Source organism: Dysidea avara, chromosome 8, assembly GCF_963678975.1.
Source record: "Dysidea avara chromosome 8, odDysAvar1.4, whole genome shotgun sequence".
In the NCBI taxonomy this organism is placed as follows: Eukaryota; Metazoa; Porifera; class Demospongiae; order Dictyoceratida; family Dysideidae; genus Dysidea; species Dysidea avara.
In genome coordinates, this window is record NC_089279.1 from 30,527,660 (window position 1) to 30,553,523 (window position 25,864).

At 37.8% G+C, this 25,864-nt stretch overlaps 4 protein-coding genes across 7 annotated transcripts in view; 1 reads left to right on the top strand and 3 right to left on the bottom strand.

The window, feature by feature from the left end:
- Nucleotides 1-8,278, bottom strand: part of LOC136263687 (TBC1 domain family member 31-like) — a 25,255-nt gene extending 16,977 nt beyond the window's left edge. Inside the window, exon 1 of the mRNA XM_066058323.1 lies at nucleotides 8,165-8,278. The gene's annotated coding sequence lies outside the window, so the exon portion shown is untranslated. The remainder of the gene's footprint in view (nucleotides 1-8,164) is intronic.
- The window catches only part of LOC136263694 (uncharacterized), a 191,001-nt gene extending 167,349 nt beyond the window's left edge, over nucleotides 1-23,652 (top strand). The window contains exons 1-9 of one of the 4 annotated variants that reach the window (XM_066058332.1): nucleotides 21,167-21,634; nucleotides 21,689-21,908; nucleotides 21,960-22,122; nucleotides 22,245-22,349; nucleotides 22,602-22,657; nucleotides 22,718-22,746; nucleotides 22,797-22,929; nucleotides 23,376-23,440; nucleotides 23,500-23,652. In XM_066058332.1, the coding sequence (XP_065914404.1) occupies nucleotides 22,628-22,657; nucleotides 22,718-22,746; nucleotides 22,797-22,929; nucleotides 23,376-23,440; nucleotides 23,500-23,575 (333 nt within the window). In that variant the 5' untranslated portion in view covers nucleotides 21,167-21,634; nucleotides 21,689-21,908; nucleotides 21,960-22,122; nucleotides 22,245-22,349; nucleotides 22,602-22,627 and the 3' untranslated portion in view covers nucleotides 23,576-23,652. Of the gene's footprint in view, nucleotides 1-21,166; nucleotides 21,909-21,959; nucleotides 22,123-22,244; nucleotides 22,350-22,601; nucleotides 22,658-22,717; nucleotides 22,747-22,796; nucleotides 22,930-23,375; nucleotides 23,441-23,499 lie in introns of those variants that run through there. The other 3 variants (XM_066058334.1, XM_066058333.1, XM_066058331.1) reach the window with 3 other exon arrangements.
- Nucleotides 3,153-4,258, bottom strand: LOC136263689 (uncharacterized). The gene has a single exon (XM_066058326.1). It carries the CDS (start codon nucleotides 4,188-4,190, stop codon nucleotides 3,330-3,332), a length of 861 nt encoding a protein of 286 aa, XP_065914398.1. The 5' UTR covers nucleotides 4,191-4,258; the 3' UTR covers nucleotides 3,153-3,329.
- Nucleotides 11,005-14,530, bottom strand: LOC136263684 (uncharacterized). The gene is made up of 7 exons (XM_066058317.1): nucleotides 14,347-14,530; nucleotides 13,439-13,970; nucleotides 12,168-13,381; nucleotides 11,956-12,108; nucleotides 11,718-11,903; nucleotides 11,529-11,661; nucleotides 11,005-11,482 (listed from the first exon to the last, which is right to left on the bottom strand). The coding sequence occupies exons 2-7, from the start codon at nucleotides 13,956-13,958 to the stop codon at nucleotides 11,160-11,162; spliced, it is 2,529 nt and encodes an 842-aa protein (XP_065914389.1). The 5' UTR covers nucleotides 13,959-13,970; nucleotides 14,347-14,530; the 3' UTR covers nucleotides 11,005-11,159.
- Nucleotides 23,653-25,864: the final 2,212 nt, after the last annotated feature.

Sequence of the window (25,864 nt, forward strand, 5' to 3'; positions counted from 1 at the left end):
AATTAATCAACCAGTTTTTAATAAACAAGGAGAAAGGTGTTACGTATACTAGTCATGGTATACAAGAGGAGTTGCTGGATATCATTGGAGAAAATATGACGGATTCTATAATCGCTGAAATAAAAAGTGCTGGTGCATTTGCATTGATTTTAGATGAATCCTTAGATATTTCAAGGCATGAGCAGGCTGCAGTAGTATTAAGATATGTAAATCCTGAGTTTGCTATAAAAGAAAGGTTTGTTGGCTTTTTTCGTGCAGTTCAAACAGATGGTAAATCATTATACCAACTTGTACAGGGTGTTTTATCAAAATTTAAACTCAGTATTGATCATATTGTTGCTCAGTGCTATGATGGAGCTGCAAACATGAGAGGCATTTACAAAGGAGTTGCAGCAAGAATTAAAAAGGATAATTCAAAGGCAATATATATACATTGTAATGGGCATATTCTTAATTTAGTTCTGGTAGATGCAGCAAAAACAGTTACTGCAGCTAGGAATACATTTGGCACTGTAGCTGAGTTGCATAATTTTATGGAGGCTTCTGCAAAAAGACACGCTGTGTTTGAGGAAATGCAAAAAGAATCGGGATCTAAAATGTATACCTTAAAAGGTTTGTCAGATACACGTTGGGCATGCAGGGCTGAAGCATTAAAAATTATTGTAAAACGACTTGATGAGTTGGTAATGGCTTTGCAAAAAATAGCTGATGAAGACCCATCATGTGGAGCACAAGCACAATCTTTGTTAAATTCAATCTGTACATTTGATTTTATATTTAACCTTGTAGTACTAAATGAGGTTTTCAGTATAACAAAAATACTGTCAAAGTATTTACAATATGTTGATGTGTCTGTGTGTGCTGCACGGTGCAAAGTCAATGCTGTAGAAAAAAGCTTAAAGGAGATGAGAACAGATGAAGAATTTAAGAAATTCTGGAAAGAGACAGAAGAAATTTCGAACAAATTTGAATTAGATGCTCCACAACTGCCGCGACAAAGGAGAATACCTTTAAAACTAGGAGGAGGAGAAACACAGCCAACATACAGGAATGTGGAACAGTATTATCAACTGACGAGCTATTACCCACTTTTAGACACAATAATTGGTCAACTCCAGGAAAGATTCAGTGAAAATGACATTGATACCGTTCAGAATGTTGAGAAATTGTTGTTGGCTGATAGTAGAGGTGTTTCACAAGCAATCCTTGAACACATTGCAAGATTTTATGAATTAGACCAAGATAATCTTAAGGCAGAATTGAGGGTTTTTGGTAACTTGGTAAAAGAAATAGAAAGGGAGGAAGCTATTGACACACTTCCAGAACAAGGAGATGACAAAAGATATAAAATACTCTGTAGAAGACGAGCAATTTTTGCTGAGGATAGAGGAATCCAGACTGTTCTGCCACTTCTGTGCAAGTTGACAAAAATATTTTGGACTATACCAATTACATCATGTTCAGCAGAACGATCATTCTCCTGTTTGCGACATTTAAAAAACTACTTACGTAGTACTATGGGTCAGGAGAGACTTAGCACTTTAGCACTTTTAGAGATCGAGAAGGATATAATTCCAGATATACAAAAAATCATAGAAAACTTTGCTACAAACAAACCACATTGCAAACTCCAACTTTCCTACAACACATGTTAATTTTTATATTAAAGTCATGACCTTATATACTTGTATGTATATTCTAATTTTGCCTGTATACTGAACTGTACGTATGCACACAAATAGTCTAGACATGGTTGCCAGGGGTGTAGCTAGACTCAAGGTCAGGGTGTCAAAACTTGCACGGTAAACATACTTTAATAATAATAGAACTCACCCTAATACAACATTCAAGCTATATTTATTGTGGTTAACTGCTGAAATCACTCTCAGATCCAATCTCAGACAGTTAAATGTTCAAACTTTTCCTGTGGGGGCATGCCCCCAGACCCCCACACTAAGGTGTCTCTATTAGTATATCTAGCTATAGTTTTATGTAGCATCATCAAGGTATAGATACTCTCCTGATACTTGCCCCCCCTTTGCCCCCCCTAAGGGATTCCTCTAGATCCGCCTATGCATACATACATACATACATACATACATACACACACACACATACATACATACATACACACACACACATATATACACATACATACATACACACACACACACACACATACATACATACATACACACATACATACATATATACATACACACACACATACATACACACATACACACACACACACATACATACAGCACATGTACACAGTACTACACACACACACACAAATGAGCACAATAAGTGTGCATCTGTGTGAAATCAAGGGATTCTATTTATGTAGGAGCTACATGTGATACATGTATAGCTTATCCCTGTACATAGAGATACAGCCCTGCATTGGTAATGATACAGCTCGCTTGTGTGTCTTTCCTTAAATTTGCATGTTATTCACCCACACAAATCATTGACACAACTAAATATAACAGGAAAGACGTATACTGGTCTACTTGTAAAATCTTAACACATCTTATTGGCTCAGCTCAATACAAATCAATCACATACATATGAAAATCTAACGGCTGCACGTGGCACCCAAAAGAAATTCAACTACAATATCAAGTAACTAAGTAACTACATGAGTTCACTGATTAGAACAACTACACCATCTCTGTACACTCCATCCATTAGACATTACTGTAACAGACCCAGGAGAAGACCTCGTATTTTGTAAAATGTAAAAAAAAAATCACTTTTTGGCTTAACGCATTTATCACTTTGGTGAAGCCAAAATCAGTTTTATCATTAAGAGAGTACTTATTCTGTAAAGTTATTTTAGTGCCAAACCACCCAACTGACCACTACAGCAACTGTTTATCCAAAACTTTAAACATACTGTTTGCTCATTTTTACGTATACATTTGTAACTGTTTCATAAAACCACAAATCATCCTCTCAATGGCAGTGAAACAATGTCAAGGAGTGCTACTTTACTATCATACCTACTGTATAACATTTTGGCAGATGGTGGCCTATGTATCAAGGGGCTCTGGTGGACACCAATGGATTATACCAGTAACTTAAGGAGTAAGGCAGAAGGCACTGTAGTGTACAACAAACAATGTACACTCAGTGTAGATTGGTAGTCCAATTACATCTATGATCATCTTCATGCTTAACTTTACATACTCTGTATTGAGTAGGTACAAATTTACAGAGTCACTAATTTTACTACACTGTATATACGTTTGTGAAATGAATGATATAGTCTACAAAGATCACAACTAGCTATTCAGAGTCAGTCATTGCTGTCATCACATCACCTACTGGATGTACAGTTTGATCTCTGTCACCAAAACACCTTCATTTGAAAAATGCTGATCATGACAAATTCTAGCCTCAAGATTCTTGTCACTGGTCAGCGGTATTTGACGAAAGAACCATGGCAGGTTTGGCTCTGAACAGCAACTGTTCTTACTGGGACAGCCCTCACCATCCCAGACTGGGTCATCAGTAAAATAAGGAGCAGCTCCTGGGTTACTGTATGATGCTGATTCACAGTAGTAGTTCTCATGAACAAAAGATGGTGGTAAAGGACCACCAGAGACGGCACACGGACAACTGTAAATGCCACCAGCCTCATTGTAGCCTAAAGCATAGGTCCAAATATGTTTTCTGGGAGTACCGTAGGTTATCGAGACTCCGTCAACATATGGATCATCAATAGAATTAGAGGAAGGCTGGAATGCATCAGTGCTACCTTTCTGGTAACCTATAACCATTCCACACACTCGACTGTAAGGGACTTGGTGGGTTGAGAATTGAGCAGAATAACATCCATCATCATCACTAGAAGCTCTACAAGCTGCAACAGGACTAGTAATCTTTTTCCATCCATGGGGACACTCATCTCCATTAGTGATATTCATATCAGTTATCCTCATCCATCCTTTCTCTCCGCCACACTCCAGCTCCATATCACAATACACAAAACTTGGCCTGTCCCCAATCTTTACAACATAATAACCAGACTTGCCATCACTTGTTGGATTCAGTTGATAAATATCTCTACAAGATTTTGCAGGTAATGTTGGAATAAGACCATATTGTTTGTAATCAACCTCAAAAGAATTAGCTGTAACAACAGCAACTAACACGGCCACAATATACCACCTAATATCCATCAATGATAAGTTAGTTATCAGCAGCAAAATACACACTTACAGTAAGTATACTAAAATTTTATAGTGGTATAAAGTGTTGCTGTTTATATAGCAACCTCCTGTACACACATAGATGTATATAAGGGTCACTCCCTGATGTGTTATATGCAAGTTTTTGTTGACTTAATGTAGGAAGATCAGAGGTTGTACCCATGGTAACTACAGTACATCACTCTGGTTACCATGATATCAATATGATTACCATGGAAGACTTACACCATATACCCACTTTTATGATATCATTGTTGACTCATGCACTATGACCCTGTGACTCTCCTACACTTCATGTGGGCAAGTAGGTACAAGATAACATTTTGTACAGCAACACTTGGATGATTTAAATTCTTATTATATTTCAAAAGGCTCAGTCTTGCATATCAATGGTGTTAGGCTTGGTTTCCTAGAATTACAGCTAGTTAGTCATTAAGATATTAGGATACGAAGCAAGTGCATTGTTGCACATGCTTGAGGCATCTATATAAAAACTACCATGCTTTCACACCTTTGGCCTTTTTTCTAGCTCGCTAGTTTTGGTCGTTTTCATGCATCTACTCTATTAATACTACTGTTGTGATGTCTGAAGACAACTCGGAGACGCTTGCTGCTATGCAACAGGCACTTTTTTGAATGGAAAAATCTCTGATGACCGTGTGTGCAGACGTGGAGAACTTGAAGTGCACCCACTCCCCAGGAGACAGCTCCCTGACAGTCGTCAGGTTGGTACGTTACAAAGTAACGCGGCACAAAGCACTGTTTTAATGCTAGAAATTCAGTCTCTCAGTGGTAATGACAAAGACAACGTCGCCACATACCTGACTTGGGAGGAGCAAATGGAGATTGAGGATAACGTCGACAAAGTCGACTCTGCAGCAAAGTGCCCAAAGGGTGAGAAACTTCGTTTAACCAAGGTAGAGGAAAGTACAGAAGGATTTTTGTGTGAGGCGTTCACACTGATGGATGATGTTGTGCTTTGTGATGAGTGTATGCATCTGAAATATATGTCCACAAGGTTGGAACTGTATAAAGTCATATACAGGTTATGTACACTGCAGGTATATGGCAGATGGTACAGTAAAAAAACAGTTGCCTTTGAGTCAAAGTATATTATGGCTGCATTAAACAAGTCCCTTTGCTCACAAATGACATATATGAAAACTATTTCAATGGCTACATTAGACAGGTGACCTTAATAGACAGTGACCTGATTAGGTACCATCAAGAGCATTATATAATATGAACTCTTAATGGTTCGTTATAAACATGCAGTAATTTAAAGGATCATATTAGTTAGGGCTGAAACGATCATGGTTTTAGTATTTAAGTACTCTCCTGTTAACGATCGAGCACTCACAAATACTAGCTGCTTGTAGTCATACTCATGTGACATGTTTTATACTCGGTTTACAACTTATTCAAGTAACAACAATGATACATAGTGTTCTTGACAAGATATTACACCAATCAAACTCTACAGTCTTCTTGGTGTTATTTCACGGTGACACATACATTATGTGAGCTGGGTCATGTGATCTTAATGAGTACTAGAGTTTTTGTAGTGTTTGTTTCAGCCCTAAGATTAGTACAGTAATTCTGAATCACCAACTGTTCAATATAAATAACACACATATGCCATGAAATGCTACTACCACAGCTGGGATTGTACAATATAAAATATCCTTGAAAGGTACGTATGTGTATGATGTGTGGTTAGCTTGAATTCACAAAATATTTCTTGATGCAATGCTTGTACAGATGAGTACGCAGCTATATAAGGACATACACATGTACTAACATGCATTAAGCGTTTATGTACATATGTCATTTGATGTCACTAGCATAGCTAGGCTTGTCACCATTGCTTTATGATTTGTGTTGTACAGCTACTACAGCATACTTTACAATCACTACTACTAATGATTTACATTTCAGTCGTGTCACACTATTCTATTGTGTATTATTTCATTGTAGTCAGTAGGAAAGGTTGATGGCTTACAGTGTTCTGTTCCTTCTTCTTGTTCTTGCTACTAGTAAGGCAGCATCGCTTGATTGTTCTGATCAACAGTCAGTAGGTAACGTTAGTGGCATGGCTGATCTCCAACAAGTCACTACACTACAGTACTGCCTCATTGATAACTGCACCATCAAGAATATCAACAATGGAGAGATACTGGACATTGTCTACACTACCGATAGTCTCCTTGTAATTGCCCTAAGAGATACCCAAACTTCAATGGCTGTTGCTAGGGTTGAGAGCTCACCACCCTGCTGGAAGAACGATGCCAATAACAGCACCCAGATGACAAAGTTTATTCCAAAGGCAGTAATCTTGGTACTCATAATGCTGGCAAGCAGCTATATCATCGCAGCACGTGTTTTATGCAAGAAGCTTACTTCCTTTGGTATGCTGTTTGTGCTCTATGTGGCTTTAATCTTCCAATCAATGAGTGTTCTTGTTCTACTAGTACCGAACACCATGATACCAGCTAATTCCCTAGTACTGTGCTACACTACCATGCTTATAGTCATGCAAGGAGCAATGATCAGTGAAGCGATTGCCACATTTATCTTGGCTCATGTCACCTGTGTAATGTACTATGGCAGTAAGCTACGACCTGATATGCCAGAGAGGAAGCTGCTGATGTGTTATGCCATTTATGGAGTCCTGATGCAATGCCTGTTCACGTTCTTTATAGTAGGTTACGACCGGGCAATGGGCTATTGCACACGTGTGCTATTAGCAAATGGTTTTTGTGCTCCTCTGGTCTCCAACTAAGACACTGTGATTATTGTATGGACCAATACCACCATTAACAAAACACTTCAAATTTTGCTATCTGTCACCTTCCTTGCTTACTACTACAAATACAAGTGCACAGCTAACCCAGACATGGCTGCTACAAAGAAAGTCAGCAAGCAGTTGATTAAGATTGGTATTACGATGGGTGCGACGATTGGTGTATCTCAAGTCATCTGGCTTATGATAATTATTTTGGATTTAGCATTCACCATCCAAATGGTAGCAGTTTCATTCACACTGATGCAACAGTGTATCATCATGGCAGTGGTGTCTTCTAAATCGATCACACGGTTCTGCAGGAAAGAGCCCTAATCGACAAAACAATTGAAAAGTATATAATATTGTAGTTGCATAAACGTATATGCTTAACATTGTTTATGTACATAGTGTTGTCTTCATCAGTGTTTTCTTAATGTATATACAAAAAAGGGATGGAAAATACATACGTATGTAGTCAAGGTTACAGCAGGAATAGAGTTGAGAGATAGTGGCAATTAGTCAATTATTGTAACAATCATGATAACGATAGTATGCAATTGTGCTATTGCAATGAATTATGCATGTCTGTGCTTAGTCACAAAATGCATTGATAATCTAGGCAAAAATGACAGTGTTGAAGTGAGGAAACTGAAAGATCACTAGAGCGTGGACAATACAGCTACATAACAATTGTAATAGGGTATATATGTATTATGTAGTCCCTTCAGTACCAAACAAACAATTTTCACAACACAAACAGTAACACACAACTACACATGAACTCTACATTCAGTACACAGTACACACACAAACACTTCTTGACTGCCTATCCTGGACTCTCTTTGATCCGGTCCCCCACCCTCCATGGGAGACAACCACACATCTAGCCAAGGGATGTTAGGTAATTTAATTACAAGTGATTTATTTAGGCCAGATGAATGGACTCCCAAGAAGGGCGAATGGGTACACACACACACTACATCAAACACACACACACACACGCTTGCACGCACGCACACACACATACCACACACACTACACATACGCACACACACACCATATACATTACACACACACACCACACACGCATGCACGCACGCACACACACACACACACAAACACCCTATGTACATACTACACAGCACTACAATTATTGTACCTGATAATCTACAATGAAGTTATACCAGAGACATGTACATGAAAATCCTATGAAAAAACAAGCCCAACCTATGAATTGTTAAATTTCATTGGTTGGTACCAATGAAATTTGATTTTCATGGCATTTTCATAGAACAAATCAATGAAAACCCTATGAAAAACACCAATGAAAATGCTATGAAAAAGTGATTTCATGGGATTTTCATAGGTGGTTGTCCTATGAAAATAAATTTCATGGGTACCAACCAATGAAATTTAACATTTCATGAGTTTTTCATTGTGTTTTCATGGACATGTCTCTGGTAGTGGATATTTATTGAACACTGGATAAGAGGAACCCTGTTAGTGGTGCAAATGGCTGTAGAAGGTGGGTGGGGCTCAAATTAGCAGGAGTTGTCTCCATCATCCTGTAAGCTTCTGAGATTACGCCTCCAATATGAACAGCATTTTGATGATGGAAGAAAAACTGTATATATATAACATGATAAGCAATCACTACATACATATGTGTAGTACATATTACAGTAACTATGTACATATGTAAATATACAATAGTAAGGGTCACCACGGATTGCATTTTCCTGTTAAACAAGACCAACCTTCAGTACAATTTGGCAGCATTAGCTCCAAAATAATTTGGTTTCTACAATTATGTAAGTGTTATTACACTGAATTTCCTACAAGCTAAGCACACAGACAGTTAGAATTGAGGTATAGCTAATGCTGAGTGGTTAACCACTAGGAAATTGATGACAATATTAAAATCAAATTTTGTATTTTAATCCAAATGTTAATGGTGAAATTTCAGGAAATTAAAACCTCCATATTTTACTCACGAAGCTATGAAAGATATTGCTTGTCGCTTGATGACTGTTATACTAAGTTATGCAGAAAATTCCCAGAAATATTTAGCATTTGACTAATGTCAAATTTCAGTACTCCAGTTAACGATACCGTATAGTAAAAAACTTTGGCGAATTTGGCGAATAGCGTTCAATTCGTCCGTTTTTTTCATCAATTATTTTAGATGATCACACGAGCACACTGAGTAACTAGAACTTGAGATGAAGATCCAGTGGCGGATCTAGGAATTTATAAAGGGGGTTTCTAGTTTAGAAGGTGGAAATATATATTAACATGAGATACGCAAAAGTTTGCACTACATCGTCTGGTTTGGTAAGGTGAGACCAAAAAAAAAAAAAAAAAAGGTCACAGCCTAGTAATAGTACATAAAATATATTAAATAACTTCCTACACACTACTTTAGTAGCTACTGTGACTGCTCTATTAGAGTATCTCGATCGAGACCCACGCCGCGATAATTAAAACATTTAATTGTTACGCAATCATTTTTTCAAAGGGGGTTTCCGTGGAAACCTTTGAAACCCCCCTAAATCCGCCACTGAGATCAGCTCGTACCACCACGCAATAAAGATCGAGCTGATTTTGGAGATCTTCCTAGGAATGTGTCCCACAGTTGTAAGTACTCCTTGGGATAGCATTTCCAACCGGCATCCTGTTCGCACGTCAGCTAGCTCATCGTCTCGTGATGGATTTGGCCAAATACTTTGATATACGTGATAACCTCTGCTACTGGAGTTCACTGAAAAAGTAAATACGGTCGCTCTCGGCATCGCAGGAGATAGCGAAGCACGCCTTAGCTAGCACGTCGTTAGATAAGTAGCTACAAAAGTACTGCTACAACAACAACGCTAGCTACCTATACACTTTATTATTATTTATTATTATTATTATTATTATTGGGGGTACAGGTAAGGAGGCAAAGCCTGTAAAAACCTGATCTATACAATCAAACTACTACAAAAATAACTATACAATATCATACTGGTAATCATAATAAAATCATAGATACTCCACCCCCCCGGGATTGGAAACTTCACTTTCGTCACCTCCATCCGCACCTCCGTTGACACCTTTCCATTGTGAGCGCCAATGAAATTGATTATTTCCATGTGCGCTCTACAGACGAGTTGTGATGGCCCGCACCATAGATACTACACCCCGCACCGTGTCTGTTCCAGACCCAGTTGAAGTTGTTGACAAGAAACGCTATCTTTTAGAAGTTTGCGACGAAGTGTTACACTCGTCAAGGTTTTCGACAGACTCCAGTAATTGCAAGTTCTTTCGTGAATCAGCAGAAAAGATTGTTAGTGTGGAGAACAAGGAATTTGCAGAACGTTTTTCAGACAATTTACAAAGTCACATGGAAAAACTTTTCGAAAAGACATTAAAACTTTCAAAGTTATGGCCAGCATTCCAAAAATATTCGCTATCAGATGAGCTACAAAAGGAATGGAAAGCATTTTGTGATACACTGTCCTTGGAAATGAAGTCACTGTTTTGGCAGTACATTACTGAGGAAGTATTCAAAAGGATGCTTCAAGCAAAAGTCAAAGCCGCTGGCCAGTCTTCAAGCTCAGGTGAAGCTGATGATGACGTACAAGATGTAGTGTTAACATTTGAAGAAAAGAATGCAATTAACTATATTGGAGGTTATATCGTAAAGCAACTACATTCTAAAGTTGTGACAAGGAAGAGTCACGTAGATGCATTGCTGCTATTGCAGTCTGATATCCCAACTGGCCTGGAGTCCAGCCAATGGACAGAAACTGTAGACAGAGGAGGGTTGACACACATTAATGAGATGTTTTATTATTGTTTGGTAGCAATTGAAAAGGTGTACAAAAGTTGTACACATGGACAAGATGCCAGCCAGTTGAGTGATATTAAGCGAACGATAGCAGACAAGGTGCTGGGTGACGTAGATGTAAAATTTTACTGGGATCTTGCTATTGGATTGACTCCTGTGGAAGTTGGAGATGAGCTATTAATAATGGTGATTGATTTATTTTTAACCATTCGTAGCCATGCATTTACAAAAGGATTTGTGGAAAAATACAAACAATCGAACAAAAAGGGTACACAAAAATCAAAAGCATTGAGAAAAAAACTATTTTAGTGCTTTGTTTGTTGTATTAAATGTTTTCTTTGTTATGTTGTTTACTTTTTCTTCTCTTATGTAAATGTAACTTAGAAGAATTATCTAGTACAGCATCATCGGCACTTCTCTTTCCTCTACAATTGCCAGCAATGGCCTTTACATTGACATCGCCAATAACACGTAATCCTTGAGCCCCCTTGAAAACTTCATTCAGCATTGGGTTGTCGTTTACTCTCCCCCGCTGGCGTAAACAGCCAAAAAATTTTTCCAGGGGGTCCTGGCAGATTTTTTCACTTAGAAAATACTCAACCCCAGGCTGACTCAATATTATAGGAACTAACTCCACAAATGACGAAACTGCAGAATGTTGCCACATAATTATTACACTAAAGATTTTATGTACCTGTAATTGAAATCCCTTCTTGTGTAAGATCACTTAACAGGTTTTGCTGCTTTTGTTGTGGAGTATAGCCCTCTCTGTTGTTCACAGATTCTTTCCAGTTGTTCATATAACCCATAAACTCATCACGTAGCCACTGTCCCACAAAATTATACATGTAGGTAATTCTTTTACTAAAAAAATAAATCATACCGTTAATCTGAAATCATCTTTCTTTCGATACGGTTTTTTAAAATCCTTCTCCCGGCTACCCTCGTCCAAGTTATCAACGTTAAGGCAATCAAAGAACTTGTCACACATTTCAATAAACTTTGCTGTTTCTTGTGCATGTGGTCCACCAGTTAACTTGATACCTTTTGACACAGTAGAACTAAGCACCTAATTCAAACAATATTTTATAAAACATCACTATGTAATCAATTTATTAAACCTGAGCTGCAAGGTCAACCCGCATCTTTGAGAAAGAAGTCAGGCGTATATGCTCGTACTTCAACTTGTGGACCATTGCAGGTCCTTTGCCAGTTCCCATATTGCGCTTGTATAGATCAACGACATGTTGCCAACTAATGTATTGTCCACAACACTGCCAAAACAAAGTTGGTTACTAAATAGCATGACAAGCACAACGACATATGTACTAACCCACAGAGGTCTTGTTGAAAAACAATTTCTAATTGTTTTTATCAAGTGAGGTGGATCGCTAAATAAATATATGTATCGCTGGTCTTCACTGTACTTGTTTAGTACTTTGTACTTATCAGTTTGAGATTGTGTGAGCAAGTGGTACAACCTTCGGTTCGACGTAGCTCCATCACATGTACATGAAAGTACACGGAACCCCATAAATTCTAGCCTGTGAACTGCTTCCCAAAAAAGAGGGAAAAGTTGTGAGCCTTTAATGGACTCTACTGGGAACTGAGCATAAGGGAAGGTTAAACGAGATGTTAATCCTCTGACCATAATAAACATGACTGACTTTGCCAAAGGTAACTTGCTTTCACCATCCGAATCAGAATTAGAATACCTTATAAAGTCATTGTTAATGTCTCCTAAATCCGCAAATCCAATCAAATTGCCAGTATTTTTATCAAACACCAGTCCTTCTTTGATGTGTATTTCATCGAACAACAAGCCTACCAAATTTTTGTGATTTGGGGATTCATCTAACTTTGCATACTCCTTTAGCTGGCTGTCAGTAGCATCAGAAAACCCAGCACCAGTTGAATTAAAGTGGGTATAATCACGCAAAGTACGTTCAGAAGGTAAACACAGACACTTTGAATTTCTTAATACCTTATAAGCACCACTACTGCAATGGTGCAGGTATAAGCACCATTTTATGAACAGAGGATGCCAACGAACCCCTGTTCCTTTCTGTATAGCCTGACGCTGTTGCCTCCAAAATATCATCTGAAAAGAATCTTCATCATACTGCTTGCTTACACTGTCCTCATGCTGATCCATAACAGTTACTAGGTCGTCATGTAGATCTTGTTCAACATTGAGCCCTTGCGTTTCTGTTAATTTCTTAATTCGTTCTTGTAATTGGCTCACCAACTTGTTGCTACTCTTTAAACGACTTTGTAATGCTTGTACTCTGAGTGAAACTTCTGGAGCTGTCAAGTAATCAAGGTTGGCGTGGCTACTAGGAGAAGTAATTGTATGTGAAGTAGGAGATCTAGATGCATCATTCCTTGCTCTGCTGTGTAATCGTGTAGCTGTAGATTGTAAGGTTTTACGATGTGCAGCACACTTTGTACACCTGATCACTCCTTCCTTCACAATGACCTGACACTCCCGGTGTCTAATAGTCTGTCTACTGTCATTGGTAACAATGTTGGCAACCAGTGTTTTACCTGTATGTACAATATTAATATAATGCAAAACTAAATATATTATGAAGTATAACTTACGATCTGTTCCATAGAATTTTCCTTTATTGTGAACTACCAAATCAGGAAATTCAGAGCACAGGTTGCCTTCACATAAATGAAAAGTGTTTATTGTATTCAACAATACAATTACATCATTGACACAAGAAATACGAGATCCAATTGGAGCTTCTAATTGTGGTAGGTTGATGGTGTAGCCCTCCAGAGTGACACAATATTCAAAGTTGGAAGATATTTGAACTGATACACTGATACGGGGAGGAGAAAATTTCATCTTGGCTAAACTAAGCCGCTCAGAAGTACTCTCAACAATATTCCAACCTGGGATACCATTCTTGCTCAAGCGATCATGTAACTCCATCAATCCTTTCACTTTATTATGAGTGAACGATAGTAGTGGTAATGATACAACCAAATCTGTGTCTGGATTGCTACTATTGGAGGATGCCACTGATTCACAAGTTAAACTGGCTGCTAGCTTAGCTTTTCTTTTCTTTCTGTAGCCTTTAACAGAAGAAAGTTTTAACTTCTGCTTACCCATATTGATTTAGACCTGAAACAAACAAACAAAAAATGCATTTCCCCTGCGCGTTTAATCAAGCAATGGTTAGTACATTGTTGGTGATAAATCACAAATGACATATTTTTAAAATTATTTTATTATACATTACACAGATAAACGATTCCATACATAACCCAGTTCGATAGCATATGTCTTGTTTAGCCTAACCACGGAGAAATGGACTTGACAGACAACAGTACAGGCTGTTACGGCTAGCAAAACTAAGGTCCGCAAACTCGAGGGACAAGACTGAAACAGCGGCTTCAAAAGAAACAAGGCCGCAAAACTATATTGGTTCGATTCGTGATTAAAAGTTATCTATCCCAGGCAAGTTTGACAATCATCCCATGCAGAATCATTGACTTACGGCTAGCAAAGTGGATACGGCGATGCCCTAAAAAAATCGTCTATTTCGAAGCTCCTGACCTCCTGAAAGAATCTGCAGCGATGTTAAACGATAAAGGAACAGTTTAGTCCAACACAGGCTTTAAAATGGTAGCGTTGTACTTGTTGAGAATTTTCTCTTCACATTCCACACCAATTAAGTAGAGGTGCGGATACGCCAGCAAGATTGTACAGGCGGTATTGGCTCACGTGCGAAGTTTCCAATCCCGGGGGGTGGAGTATCTATGATAAAATCTATCTAGGTGTGTCTTAAACAAATTGGTTGAATGAACATTAACTGAGTCATATGGGAGTCCATTCCAATCATTTATAATTCTTACTGAATAAAAGTTCACTTACTACACTACTTAACTGATGAGCTGACACCTTGCATCCTTATGTAGCTACCGTACAGTAAGGCCATACCTATTTGAAAAGTTGTTGCTCGGACCCGACCGACCCTCTTTTTGTAAAAGACCAAAAAAATAATAATAACTCACGTGATTGTTATGTTGGCGGACTTGTAGCCGAAATATGGCGGCTAATGCGTGGTCATCTGTTATAGCGAAGAAAGGAGCTGTTGTTGTGTACCCTCGTACAATTCGTTGTCAACAATGGAATGACACGTTTGGAATGGTTTTTTAAAAATATGATGGTTTTTTTTTTGTTGTTTTTTTCGACCTACTGACCCTAACTTTTCCTTAAAAAATCCGAGCAACAATTTTTCAAATAGGTATGGCCTAACCGTACAGTAAAAACGTAGGCGGTAAAAACTTTGGCGAATATTATTTCATCGCCAAAGTTTTTTCCGCCAATTTTTTCAACAGAGGGGTTTTGTCACACTTTTTTACCACCAAAGTTTTTTACTATAATTATGGTATTTCTGAACAACTGACTAATGTTACTGGCTCAATTTTTTTCTTAAAGTTTCAGAATAACGAATAATTTTACATTATGCCTTGAAGTATTATTCCAGGCTGTGTAACAGGCAGAACATACCAAAGTAAAATAGCCACTTTGCTTGATGATCATTGAGACACACAATAGTAGCACAATTTATAGCCTAACAAACATGTGAATGACAGTACGAAAGCAAATGTTAGTAGGGACCACAGCAGTAAAGTATAGCACTTCTATCAGAGGAGCAGTACTTAAAAGTATTAAACTATGTCTTCTTGAAATTCTGAATGACAGTGTAACAAAATATCCACACGAAAACAGCCAAGCTGTATAGACGTGCTTAACGAAGAGGTGCAGTCATAAAAATGCGCCACATGCACAAATTACCAGCCATTTTGTAGGGCAAAAGAAATGCAATGTCAAGTTAACTGGAACTTATCAATCAAGCAATGATAATAACGGGTAGTTTGAGAACTAAAATAATTAATAAACTCAGACATGGTTAAATTAGTTACCTTTCAGACATTAAAGTAAGGTTTTAAAAGATAAATTTAGCATTCATAGCCAGCTGTACAGAAAAGTCACCCCCTTATTCTTTTTCAGCAAATCCCAAGTATTGATAAAGTATGACTACAAGGTAGTGATTACTTGATGCAGTATTGTAGTGCTCAGAAACACCTCAAAAACGTTTGCCCTACATTGACTTTCCTGATCTTTTCGCCCTACACAAATCAGGATTACGTTACACAAAAATAATGTAATGTAGTGCCATGCCTTCTTGTTAAATCCGTTTATAAAAAGGTGCGGCCTTCAAAAATCCAGGGTGAAAAAAGTAGTGAAATCAAAGGTGGTGACCATGAAATGGCTGCAATGATGTGGATGATAATAATTTTTAATAATGGCGTTGTGCATTAACATCACCTTTGATTTCACAACTTTTTCACCCACAGGCTTTTTGAAGACCGCACCCTTTTTATATAGCTAGACTGTTTTTGCGTGGATTTCACTTTTTTGTTGTTTAAATAGGTACCCAAAGCCAACCATATACTGGACGGACACAAATCATTGTTCTTATCTACAGGTGCAGTGAAGATGATTATGACCAGCTAGTGCTCTACCAATAGAGAAAAATAGCTACCTACTGATTTGATACTAAAGCCAATTTATACTGATACAATTTTGTGCTGGCTTGTTAATGGTTATAAAGTTGTAATAACGTATACAGTACTGCTTGTATTTATTTGCTGTAGTGTTTTATAACAAAGTAAGTCCCTGCCAAGTTAGGTACGCTATCTGTCTATTAAAATTTAGCAGTGACCATTCTATTAGAGTACCTCGATTTTTCTTGCAAAATGTGATAAGATGTAATTGCTCAATTTTTACAAAGCAAATCCTGTACTTTTTATGCTAGAATACAATTTGCAGCCTGTTGTCACAAGTTTTATTAGCATAGCACTTACTATGATGATTATGATGATGACAATTGGCACGAGTAGGTCTTAATAGTAATGTACTATCCCGCCACAATCTGTACCAAAATGGCTATACTAACATTGGCTTTGATTCGATGGAATATTAGAGAAGTTGTAATAGTATTGTGTTACAGAGATTATTTGATTACTTTTGTAATGGTCTAATAGAGCGCACATTTTTTTTTGAGGATTTCTAATAGAACACACATAGAATGTTCTATATAGAAAAAAATCTAGATTTTCCATTGGTAGATCTATGAAATTATGAACTTTTACTATTGAGTAGATTTTAGGTAGAATTTTCATATATAAAGTAGAAATTAAGTGAGGTGATTAGCTGTGATAGCAGTGGCTCAGTGGTTAAGGCTTTGAGTGTTCAGTATCTAGGTCCCAGGCTCAAATGCTGGTAAGTTTTCTTTGACATTTTTTCATGCACCTTTCCCCCCCGCGGTGACTGTTCTATTAGAGTATTTCAAACCCACGATATACAGTTGTTTGGTTTTTGCCTTGTAACTCTATAGTTGTATGCGCAAATTTTTTTAAACCACAAAAGGTTTGAGCTATAGATGGTTAACCTATATGCATCCTGATTTTTAAGTTATTCCCACAAGCGGTTTACCCTGTCTGGCATGACAACAAGTCGCCTTTTTTAATGCAAATAATTGTCCATAGCTTTATGACTCTTACTCAGATTTGCATCAACTTTGTACATGATTGTGCCGCAATACCTTCTTAAAGTGTATCAAAGCTCAAGACATCGAGCTACACATTTGCATTTTATAACGGTTTTTGTAAAGTGTGCAAAAAGAATAATCTAAGCCCCAAAGCCCCCTAAACAAAGATGAAGAAATTAAGATTTTGGAGGCTTATATTTCACGATTGTATTAGGCTCGAATTTGGTATGTGGGGACAGGAATTTGCAGTATAAAAATGGTTCCAATTCGAGAGGGAGCACAGAGCCAGAGGAGGTTGGACACGATATAAGTGCTTCTGAAATTTATTACTGTTAATTGCATATTTCTAATATGCGACGAGGAGTCGCAAGGAGTAAGTGATAGAAGAAATGTTTAGCAATATTCACACCATGTTACCTTGTGCTTCTTAAGATGAACAGCAAATTTTTATTACAAGGCGAGTGTTTAATTCTCTGTGAAGCCAAGCTAGTGGCACCAGCTTTTCTTTTATAATACCTTGGGAGGCTATGTTAGTATGCACACTGCTTTCTTTGACAATTATTGTGCTAAAATACATGTACATAAGGCATCCCTATATAGTTAGGTTGCTTAAAGCCAAATTTAAAACTAATGTAGACACAAGTGACAAAAGCACCAAACTTTCTCCACATATGTAGCACAACCTTAACTTAAATTTTTTGATAGGATCCATCTTATTCTAAGAAGGGCCTTTCCATAAAAGCATTTATAGTTATGTAACTGAAGAATTTTCAAAATCGGCAAGCCATATAAGTGCTAGTTTTGTTCTATTTCATGCAAGAGAACATTATGCAGGGTTGAACATTAAACCAAGACCTGATAAACAGTAATATTACTCTCACAAGCTTTATTAAATGCTGACAAGTAATTTTTTTGTTCATACTGACTGTGACCGGATTTGCAAAAAGGTACCTTTTCCACACACAAAATTTGACCCATTTTTTGAACTTTGAAGCTTCATAACGTTTTGATCATGGCATATAATAGCCTGAAATTTCCATGGGTGTAACTACAGTATCTGGCTGCATTCTGATACTAATAGCAAGTTAATCAGTATAAGGAATCAAGTGCTACGTCATTTTGTTTGGTGGTATGTAAAATGTGTGGAAAAGGAACCTTTTCGCAAATCTGGTCACCTATAGTTTACAGCGTATACAGCTTGTATGATCCACAAACTGTATAGAGAAATTTCTCTATAGTTGCTCACTATGGAAATGAATACACACTGAAATATTTGCAGTAATTAGTTTGTGATAATATTATATAAATCTCTTACCTAATACCTTTTAATTAATTTATTTATTAAGGCTTTACAGCACAAGTGCTGAAGGTCTGTAGGACACCTGGTCCTACAGCCTGTTCAAGCGTTAATTGGATGGCTGCAGGTTTGAGGCTGCCCAGGTCCAGTCATGGATTTTTTCTCCTTTCTTCACCTTTTCAAACACACTTTATGTAACAACTTTAAACAGGCTGTAGGACCAGGTGTTCAACAGAGCTTCAGCACTTGTGCTGTAAAGCCTTAATAAATAAAAATAAATAAATACTGTAGTCATTCAGATGTCACATCTTATACAGAATTCATTTTGTGCCTGTTTGCAAAGTAGGTATAGCTTGATAACTTACCAACCAGCTCTTGTTATTTAGTATGAAAATATGTGTTATTGCTACATGCTTGATTTTGTGTTTATGCTGAAATCACATGCATGACCACAATAATAAGGTTCTTCATACCATTAATCCAGCAGTACAGCTGTATACTATGTAAGATAAAATTCCTTTACTCAAGTCTCAAGCTGAATTAATGCTAAAAATGTGTATTTGTAGTAGTGTATATAATACCCCAAAAACACCTTCGGTGTAAAAAAGGCGCGCCCAAGAAACTACAAGTACCTGGAACCCAATGTAAAAAAACAAAAAGAAAAAACAGCTTAGCTGAAGTGAAAAGTAACTGGTAACTTAAAGAGCTGATATCTGAAGCGGCCAAGAATACAATTACTAAAGTTTAATCCATGCAAGAACACCTTGGCTATAAAACAGGTGTATACATGAAAGTAACTGGCAACTGAAATGGCTGATATCTGAAGCGGCCAAGAATGAATGGTCATATACAACTAATTCAAAAATTTAACACTGAACCTTTATAATTCAGCTGTGTTCTATATTCACTCTTGCTGCATCGTAAAGTAATTTCTTTTAACTATAATTGGCTGGTAATTTGGCCGCCTTTTTTAATAGTCAGTATAATAGAGCAAAAAAAGGCGGCCAAATTACCAGCCAATTAGAGTTAAAAGAAATTACTTTACGATGCAGCAAGAGTGAATATAGAACACAGCTGAATTATAAAGGTTCAGTGTTAAATTTTTGAATTAGTTGTATATGACCATTCATTCTTGGCCGCTTCAGATATCAGCCATTTCAGTTGCCAGTTACTTTCATGTATACACCTGTTTTATAGCCAAGGTGTTCTTGCATGGATTAAACTTTAGTAATTGTAGTTAGTTGTATTCTTGGCCGCTTCAGATATCAGCTCTTTAAGTTACCAGTTACTTTCATGTACACACCTGTTTTATAGCCAAGGTGTTCTTGCATGGATTAAACTTTAGTAATTGTAGTTAGTTGTATTCTTGGCCGCTTCAGATATCAGCTCTTTAAGTTACCAGTTACTTTTCACTTCAGCTAAGCTGTTTTTTCTTTTTGTTTTTTACATTGGGTTCCAGGTACTTGTAGTTTCTTGGGCGCGCCTTTTTTACAGCGAAGGTGTTTTTGGGGTGGATATCACTCATTTTTGTCAGTGAAAGGTAATTTTTTTGGAAATGAGCAATTAACATTAATGCAGAATATTATCTTGGAGAGTCAGTAAAATCCATACATAATAATGATTGTTTCATAACACCATAAATTTGGAAGTATGAATTTACGGTGTAGTATGACTGTTCTATTAGAGTAAATTTATCTTTACTGCCTGCACGTGATGAATATATCTCATATCTGTGCATGTTAAATGCTTCAGACACCTAATTAAACTTGCAAGTGCCTAATTAGTTTACAGTTGCTACACAACTATAAATACATTTGTAATTGTTATCATCATAATCATTTATCATGTTATAACTTCAGGATTAGAGCAGCAGAGAAAGGAATAGAGGACTCAACCATCAAGACTTGTATTTGGGAGATGGAACAGTATTGCGATGGACAATGCCGGTACTAACCCCTCAAGGGTGTTGCAGTACAGTATAGATGCAAGACCAGAGCCTCGATCGTCACCGTGGTCACAACTTCAGGATTGGAGCAGCAGAGAAAGGAATGGAGGACTCAATCATCAAGACTCGAGGAGATGAAATAGCATTGCCATGGACAATGCCAGCACTAACCCCTCAAGGATGTCACAGTGCAGTATCGATACAACCACTCCAACCAGTGCATAAGACCAGAGCTCAATCATCACCTTTTGACTGAAATTTTTATACTTGATGAAGCAATTAAAACAAAATAGTTGTAGTACTTATACTTTCCTGAGGGAACATGCCCCCACAGTCTCAGACTCCCTTGCCTGTTAGGCAGAATAATAGGATTGAGCCTTACTACCACTTTCACCTTTATTCTTGGCCTGAATGTACATATCAGCAACATACAGTAGCTGTAGATAATGCTAGTTAATACCCCTAGGCAGAGCTATAGGGGTGGGAATTTTTCCCTTCTATCATACTATCATAGTAGTTCTTCTCGCAGTTCTTTGCCTGGCCATCATCAACTGCTGTCAAAACATTAGTCTCGTCCCCCAGACCCTTCCTCAAGCATGCTTATCACACAAAAATAACTTAGTTTAGCAGTGCACAAACGATTATTCATTGACAGCTTATACTATAATAAAGTACACTTACCGCATTGTTGAACCATGTATACCACCAGATTGACAACTAACACGTGATCTATTTAGGGGAAATCTCGTGGAAAGTCCCTAATTACCTTAAGCGGACACTCGTGATACGTGGTTTTAAATTGAATGCTTTAAGAATGTAACTGGATGGTGAGGCGTACTTTAATCGGCTCGACTTTACTGAGAAACTCGAGCCCCTCGTGAGAAACTACATCGCTTGAGCAACGCTTGAAAAAGTAAGAGTCAAGAATACTGAGGGACTCTATGACATATGCCGGTCTTGATGCTAACGAAACGAGGAGTGAAGTTTGTGCAACGTGTCACATCGCCACACACTGATTCACCGTGTTTGTGCGATAGGGTTTTTGGACCTGTCCACCAGATGTTGAAAGGAAATTCATTCCACCACATGTTGAAAGGAAATTCATTCCAACTTGCGAGCCAACTTGTGAAGTTATTGGTATACTCATTGTTGGGGTCCATGGGGACATCGATGATCATTTACCAGTCAGCTGTAAGTAATGTCACAACAGAAGGAAAGGAACCATTTCCATATCCCTATGGCATACTGATTTTCCAGGTCAGCCGTTTATGTACACCCAACCACGGAAATGTAGAACTTTGGTTGCAGGTGGAAAATAAACACCTTTTTACTCAGTTACAAGAGATTCACCCAGCTGGGATAAAATGTTGAAGTGAATGTCATTAGTACCTACTTGCGGTTCATCAGGTATTGGACAATTCCAAGTGTCCAGATTATGCAGTTGTCCTCATGTTCAAGTTTACATGTTTAGGCAAGTTCCACAACATCCTATAATTTATTATTATATCAGTGTGGAATAGTGCTTATATAATATTTTTCATATTCCAGGCTTTAGGTGTATTGTATTTAATGCCTGCTTGTTGGTTTTTGCAGGCCATCTGGTCATACCGGTTTATCCACTAGCAGTTGAATGTGATCATGGTACGTATGTAAGTTGAGACCATGCAGGAACAAAGATACAGGTGTCATGAATTTCAGGTCAGTTAATGTTCAGAGGAATTGTATTATTGCATTGTTCTTGTTGTAGTTATCAATTATCAGTGACCAGTTTGTGATAGCATACTTTGTTTGACTAATGACCAAATGTTCTGGTTTACATGCTTACCCAACAGTCATGTTACTCACTTAACCTGCATATGTGATATATTTTTTTTAGTTCATTTTGATTATTCATCCTTTATTGGTACAGCCAGGCATATTGATTTTTTGCACATTCTCTTTTTAATTCAGTGCCTGCTGGATTGTTTCATCAGAAGATGTCTTTGGTGTTGCGACCGATGTTCCAGGTCAGTTTGCATGTGTGTTTAATTTAAGGTTGACTTCAGTGCCTGCTCATTCTTTTACAGGTCTCGGTATTGAGTGTCATGAATTTCAGGTCAGTTGATGTACAGAAGAATTGTATTATTGCAATTGTTGTTTTTGTAGTTATCAATTATCACTATATACTAGTGATGTGAATTTGCAGGTCAATCTACTCAGATGTATCAGGCATAGTGTTGATGGGTTCGAACAAGTATCCAGTGTAGACTGTAGTGGCATCAAGGGTGTTAATTTCCAGGTCAGTTTACATGTTGTGATGTTAGTGATTTTTTCCTAGTACCCAGTTGTTAAGTGTATTGTATTTAATGCCCACTTGTTATGTTTTTAAAATTATGGTATATCAGTGTAGACAGTGCAACAGTAAGCCTTCTGTGTTGTAGTAACTATTTGTTTCATAATATTATGCTGTTGTCCCGGAATGGCACAATTTTTGGGCAACCAGTGTGAAGTCCAGTGGTACAAACATTGTATTATGACCAAGTTGTGATAGCGTACTTTTGTTTGACTAATGTCCTAATGTTCTGGTTTGACTAATATCCTAATGTTCTGGTTTAACATGCTTACCCAACAGTTATGTTATTCATTCACTTAGCCTGGGATATAATTTTTGTTTATTTTGATTATCCATGCTATTATTGACACAGCCCGGCATATTGATTTTTTGTACATTCTCTTTTAATTCAGTGCCTGCTGGATTGTGTCATCAGATATCGAAACAAGTGTTTTTGGTGTTGCGACCGATGTTCCAGGTCAGTTGCATGAGTGTTTAATTTAAGGTTAACTTCAGTGCCTGCTTATTCTTTTACAGGTCTCAGTATCGTCATGCTGACATACAAGAAATCATCACTATTGTTGGAACTATTTTTAGTCAAGTCTTGATGTGATGTTAATTAACATTGTTACACATTGTTGTATGTTTACCATATGGCAAGAAATTATCATGGCCATCATGAAATTTGAATATTGTGTAAGTTGTGTGGAACAACCCCAACTCATACATGGTCACTGGCAAACCACGAAACACATTCGAGCCACAACACCACGAACCACATTCGAGCAATCCATTACAAAATTTTGTTGCACCATTTGTGTGTGCATAATACTTAATGAAAGCCACAACACAAGCTACATGGTACACACTACATAGAGGTGGTAACCCCTAAAGGCTTGTTACCTTTTGTATTCACCTTACCGGCCTTTGTGGTTAATCTATTAAAAATTACATGTAAATAGAGAATTGAAGAGTATGCTAAAGCACCTTCGCTAGTGATTTTGTTCTTCAAACCATAAGACAACTGGCGATTTATAAACGCTCGCATGGGGTGTGGTACTAAATGGAATTTAAAAGATTTCTGCTTAAAACGCCATCCCTAGGGAACTTACGGTTCAGCACGCTGTCACAACTTGTTTATCAGGCATTAGAGTTTGTGTCCACATCGTGTCTTTAAAAGTTATTGTAGGGATTAGAGGTTTGATTGAAGAAAATACGCGTATAGAGAGTATGCAAGGGGCGTGGCCTTACGCATGCGTATAATTCTCCGTAATTAGGAGTGGAAAATCGCTAGGTTACGGCAGGTGCGCTGTAGTGTTTTGTTATAGTGTTGTAGGATTTCTGTGGATTTGTTTTTGTGTACAAACAACTAATTGATACTAATGAGTGCTGATTTGAAATATAAGTATTATTTGGAGCTGTCTGAAGAGTCGCGTAAGAGATATGATGAGAAGATAGTTTTACTTGGTGGTGTAGATCCATACTTTCGTATGGACGCTAAATCCACAAGTAGTGCTGTTGAATGGATGGATTGGCCAGATGTTATGCATGGAGATATCTTCAACTATCTAATCCTCACGCCAGGCTACACATTTGAGCAGCTATTGGCCTACAAGAGTCTAGATGGATATAACTTCTTCATAAATGGATGGGTCACAAACGTTGTTGTAACACATCTGAACATACAACCAAGAAGTTTTTTGTTCACTGCAGCTGTAAAGCACTCTCATAAGCTTTCTTTACCATCATTACAGGTCTGGGTAGCCATTAAGCCATGTGGAGAAGTAATGTGTGCACATTGTACGTGCATGGCTGGAGTAGGGGAAGTGTGTTCACATGTAGCAGCAGTCCTGTTTGCTGCTGAAGGTAATACCTTAATCAAGAGGCAGTTCAGTGTCACATCCTTGCCATGTTCTTGGTTACCTGCCAAGTTTAAATTTGTTTCATTTAGTAAGGTTGCTGATATTGACTTTAAAACACCGAACCAAAAAAGGAAAGTGGCTTTAAGAACTAGTGAACCTGAGCCTAAGAGAAAGGCATTTACATTTGCACCACCTACAGACACTGACCTATCTGTGCTTCATTCCCAGTTGTCTACCACTAGTGGGAAGCCTGTTATGCTGTCACATACTGAAGGCTTTAGTGACCCTTACATACCAACTGCTAGATTACCCAATTTTCCTAAGTCGCTGACTGAGCTTTTTGACCCCAATACCATTGCACTGGCATACCCTGAGCTACTACAAAAGTGTGATGAAGTCTATGACAATCTGTTTATCACTGCAGATCAGGCTGAGTTAGTAGAAAGGCATACCAGAAAGCAATCAAGTTCACGAGTCTGGTTTCAGCAAAGAGCTGGACGTGTCACAGCTTCCAAATTGAAGAATGTCCTAAGTACAAACATTTCACAACCATCAACATCACTGATTAAGTCCATTTGCTATCCAGACAAGCAGAGGTTTACTTCTGCAGCATGCTCATACGGATGCAAGCATGAAGATGCAGCTTGGAATGAATATATGTATGAAATGAAGAAAAAGCACTCAGATTTTAAAATTTCTGAAGTTGGCTTAGTGCTGCACCCACTGTATCCATTCCTTGGTGCCACCCCTGATGGTTTAGTAAGCTGTAGCTGTCATGGTGATGGCACACTTGAGATAAAATGCCCGTATTCCTGCAGAGAAAAGGATCTGGAACAGGTTGCAGAGGAGAACTCGAACTTTTTTTGGTGCAAGATGACGATGGAATTTTAAGGTTAAAGGAGACACACCAATATTACTACCAGGTACAGATGCAGATGAAGTTTTGCAATGTACAATACTGTGATTTTGTAGTATGGAACAAGGATGTCTGGACTAATCAAAGAATTGAGCTAAAGAGCGAATTTATTGACGATGCCATT

Excerpts from the sequence above, each read along its gene's own strand:
- LOC136263689 (XM_066058326.1), bottom strand. The coding sequence starts at position 4,190 with ATGGATATTAGGTGGTATATTGTGGCCGTGTTAGTTGCTGTTGTTACA.
- LOC136263684 (XM_066058317.1), bottom strand. The coding sequence starts at position 13,958 with ATGGGTAAGCAGAAGTTAAAACTTTCTTCTGTTAAAGGCTACAGAAAG. Across the intron at positions 13,382-13,438 it reads AAAATTCTATGGAACAGATC|GTAAAACACTGGTTGCCAAC; the intron begins GTAAGTTATACT and ends TTGTACATACAG. Across the intron at positions 11,904-11,955 it reads GGGTTGACCTTGCAGCTCAG|GTGCTTAGTTCTACTGTGTC; the intron begins GTTTAATAAATT and ends TGTTTGAATTAG.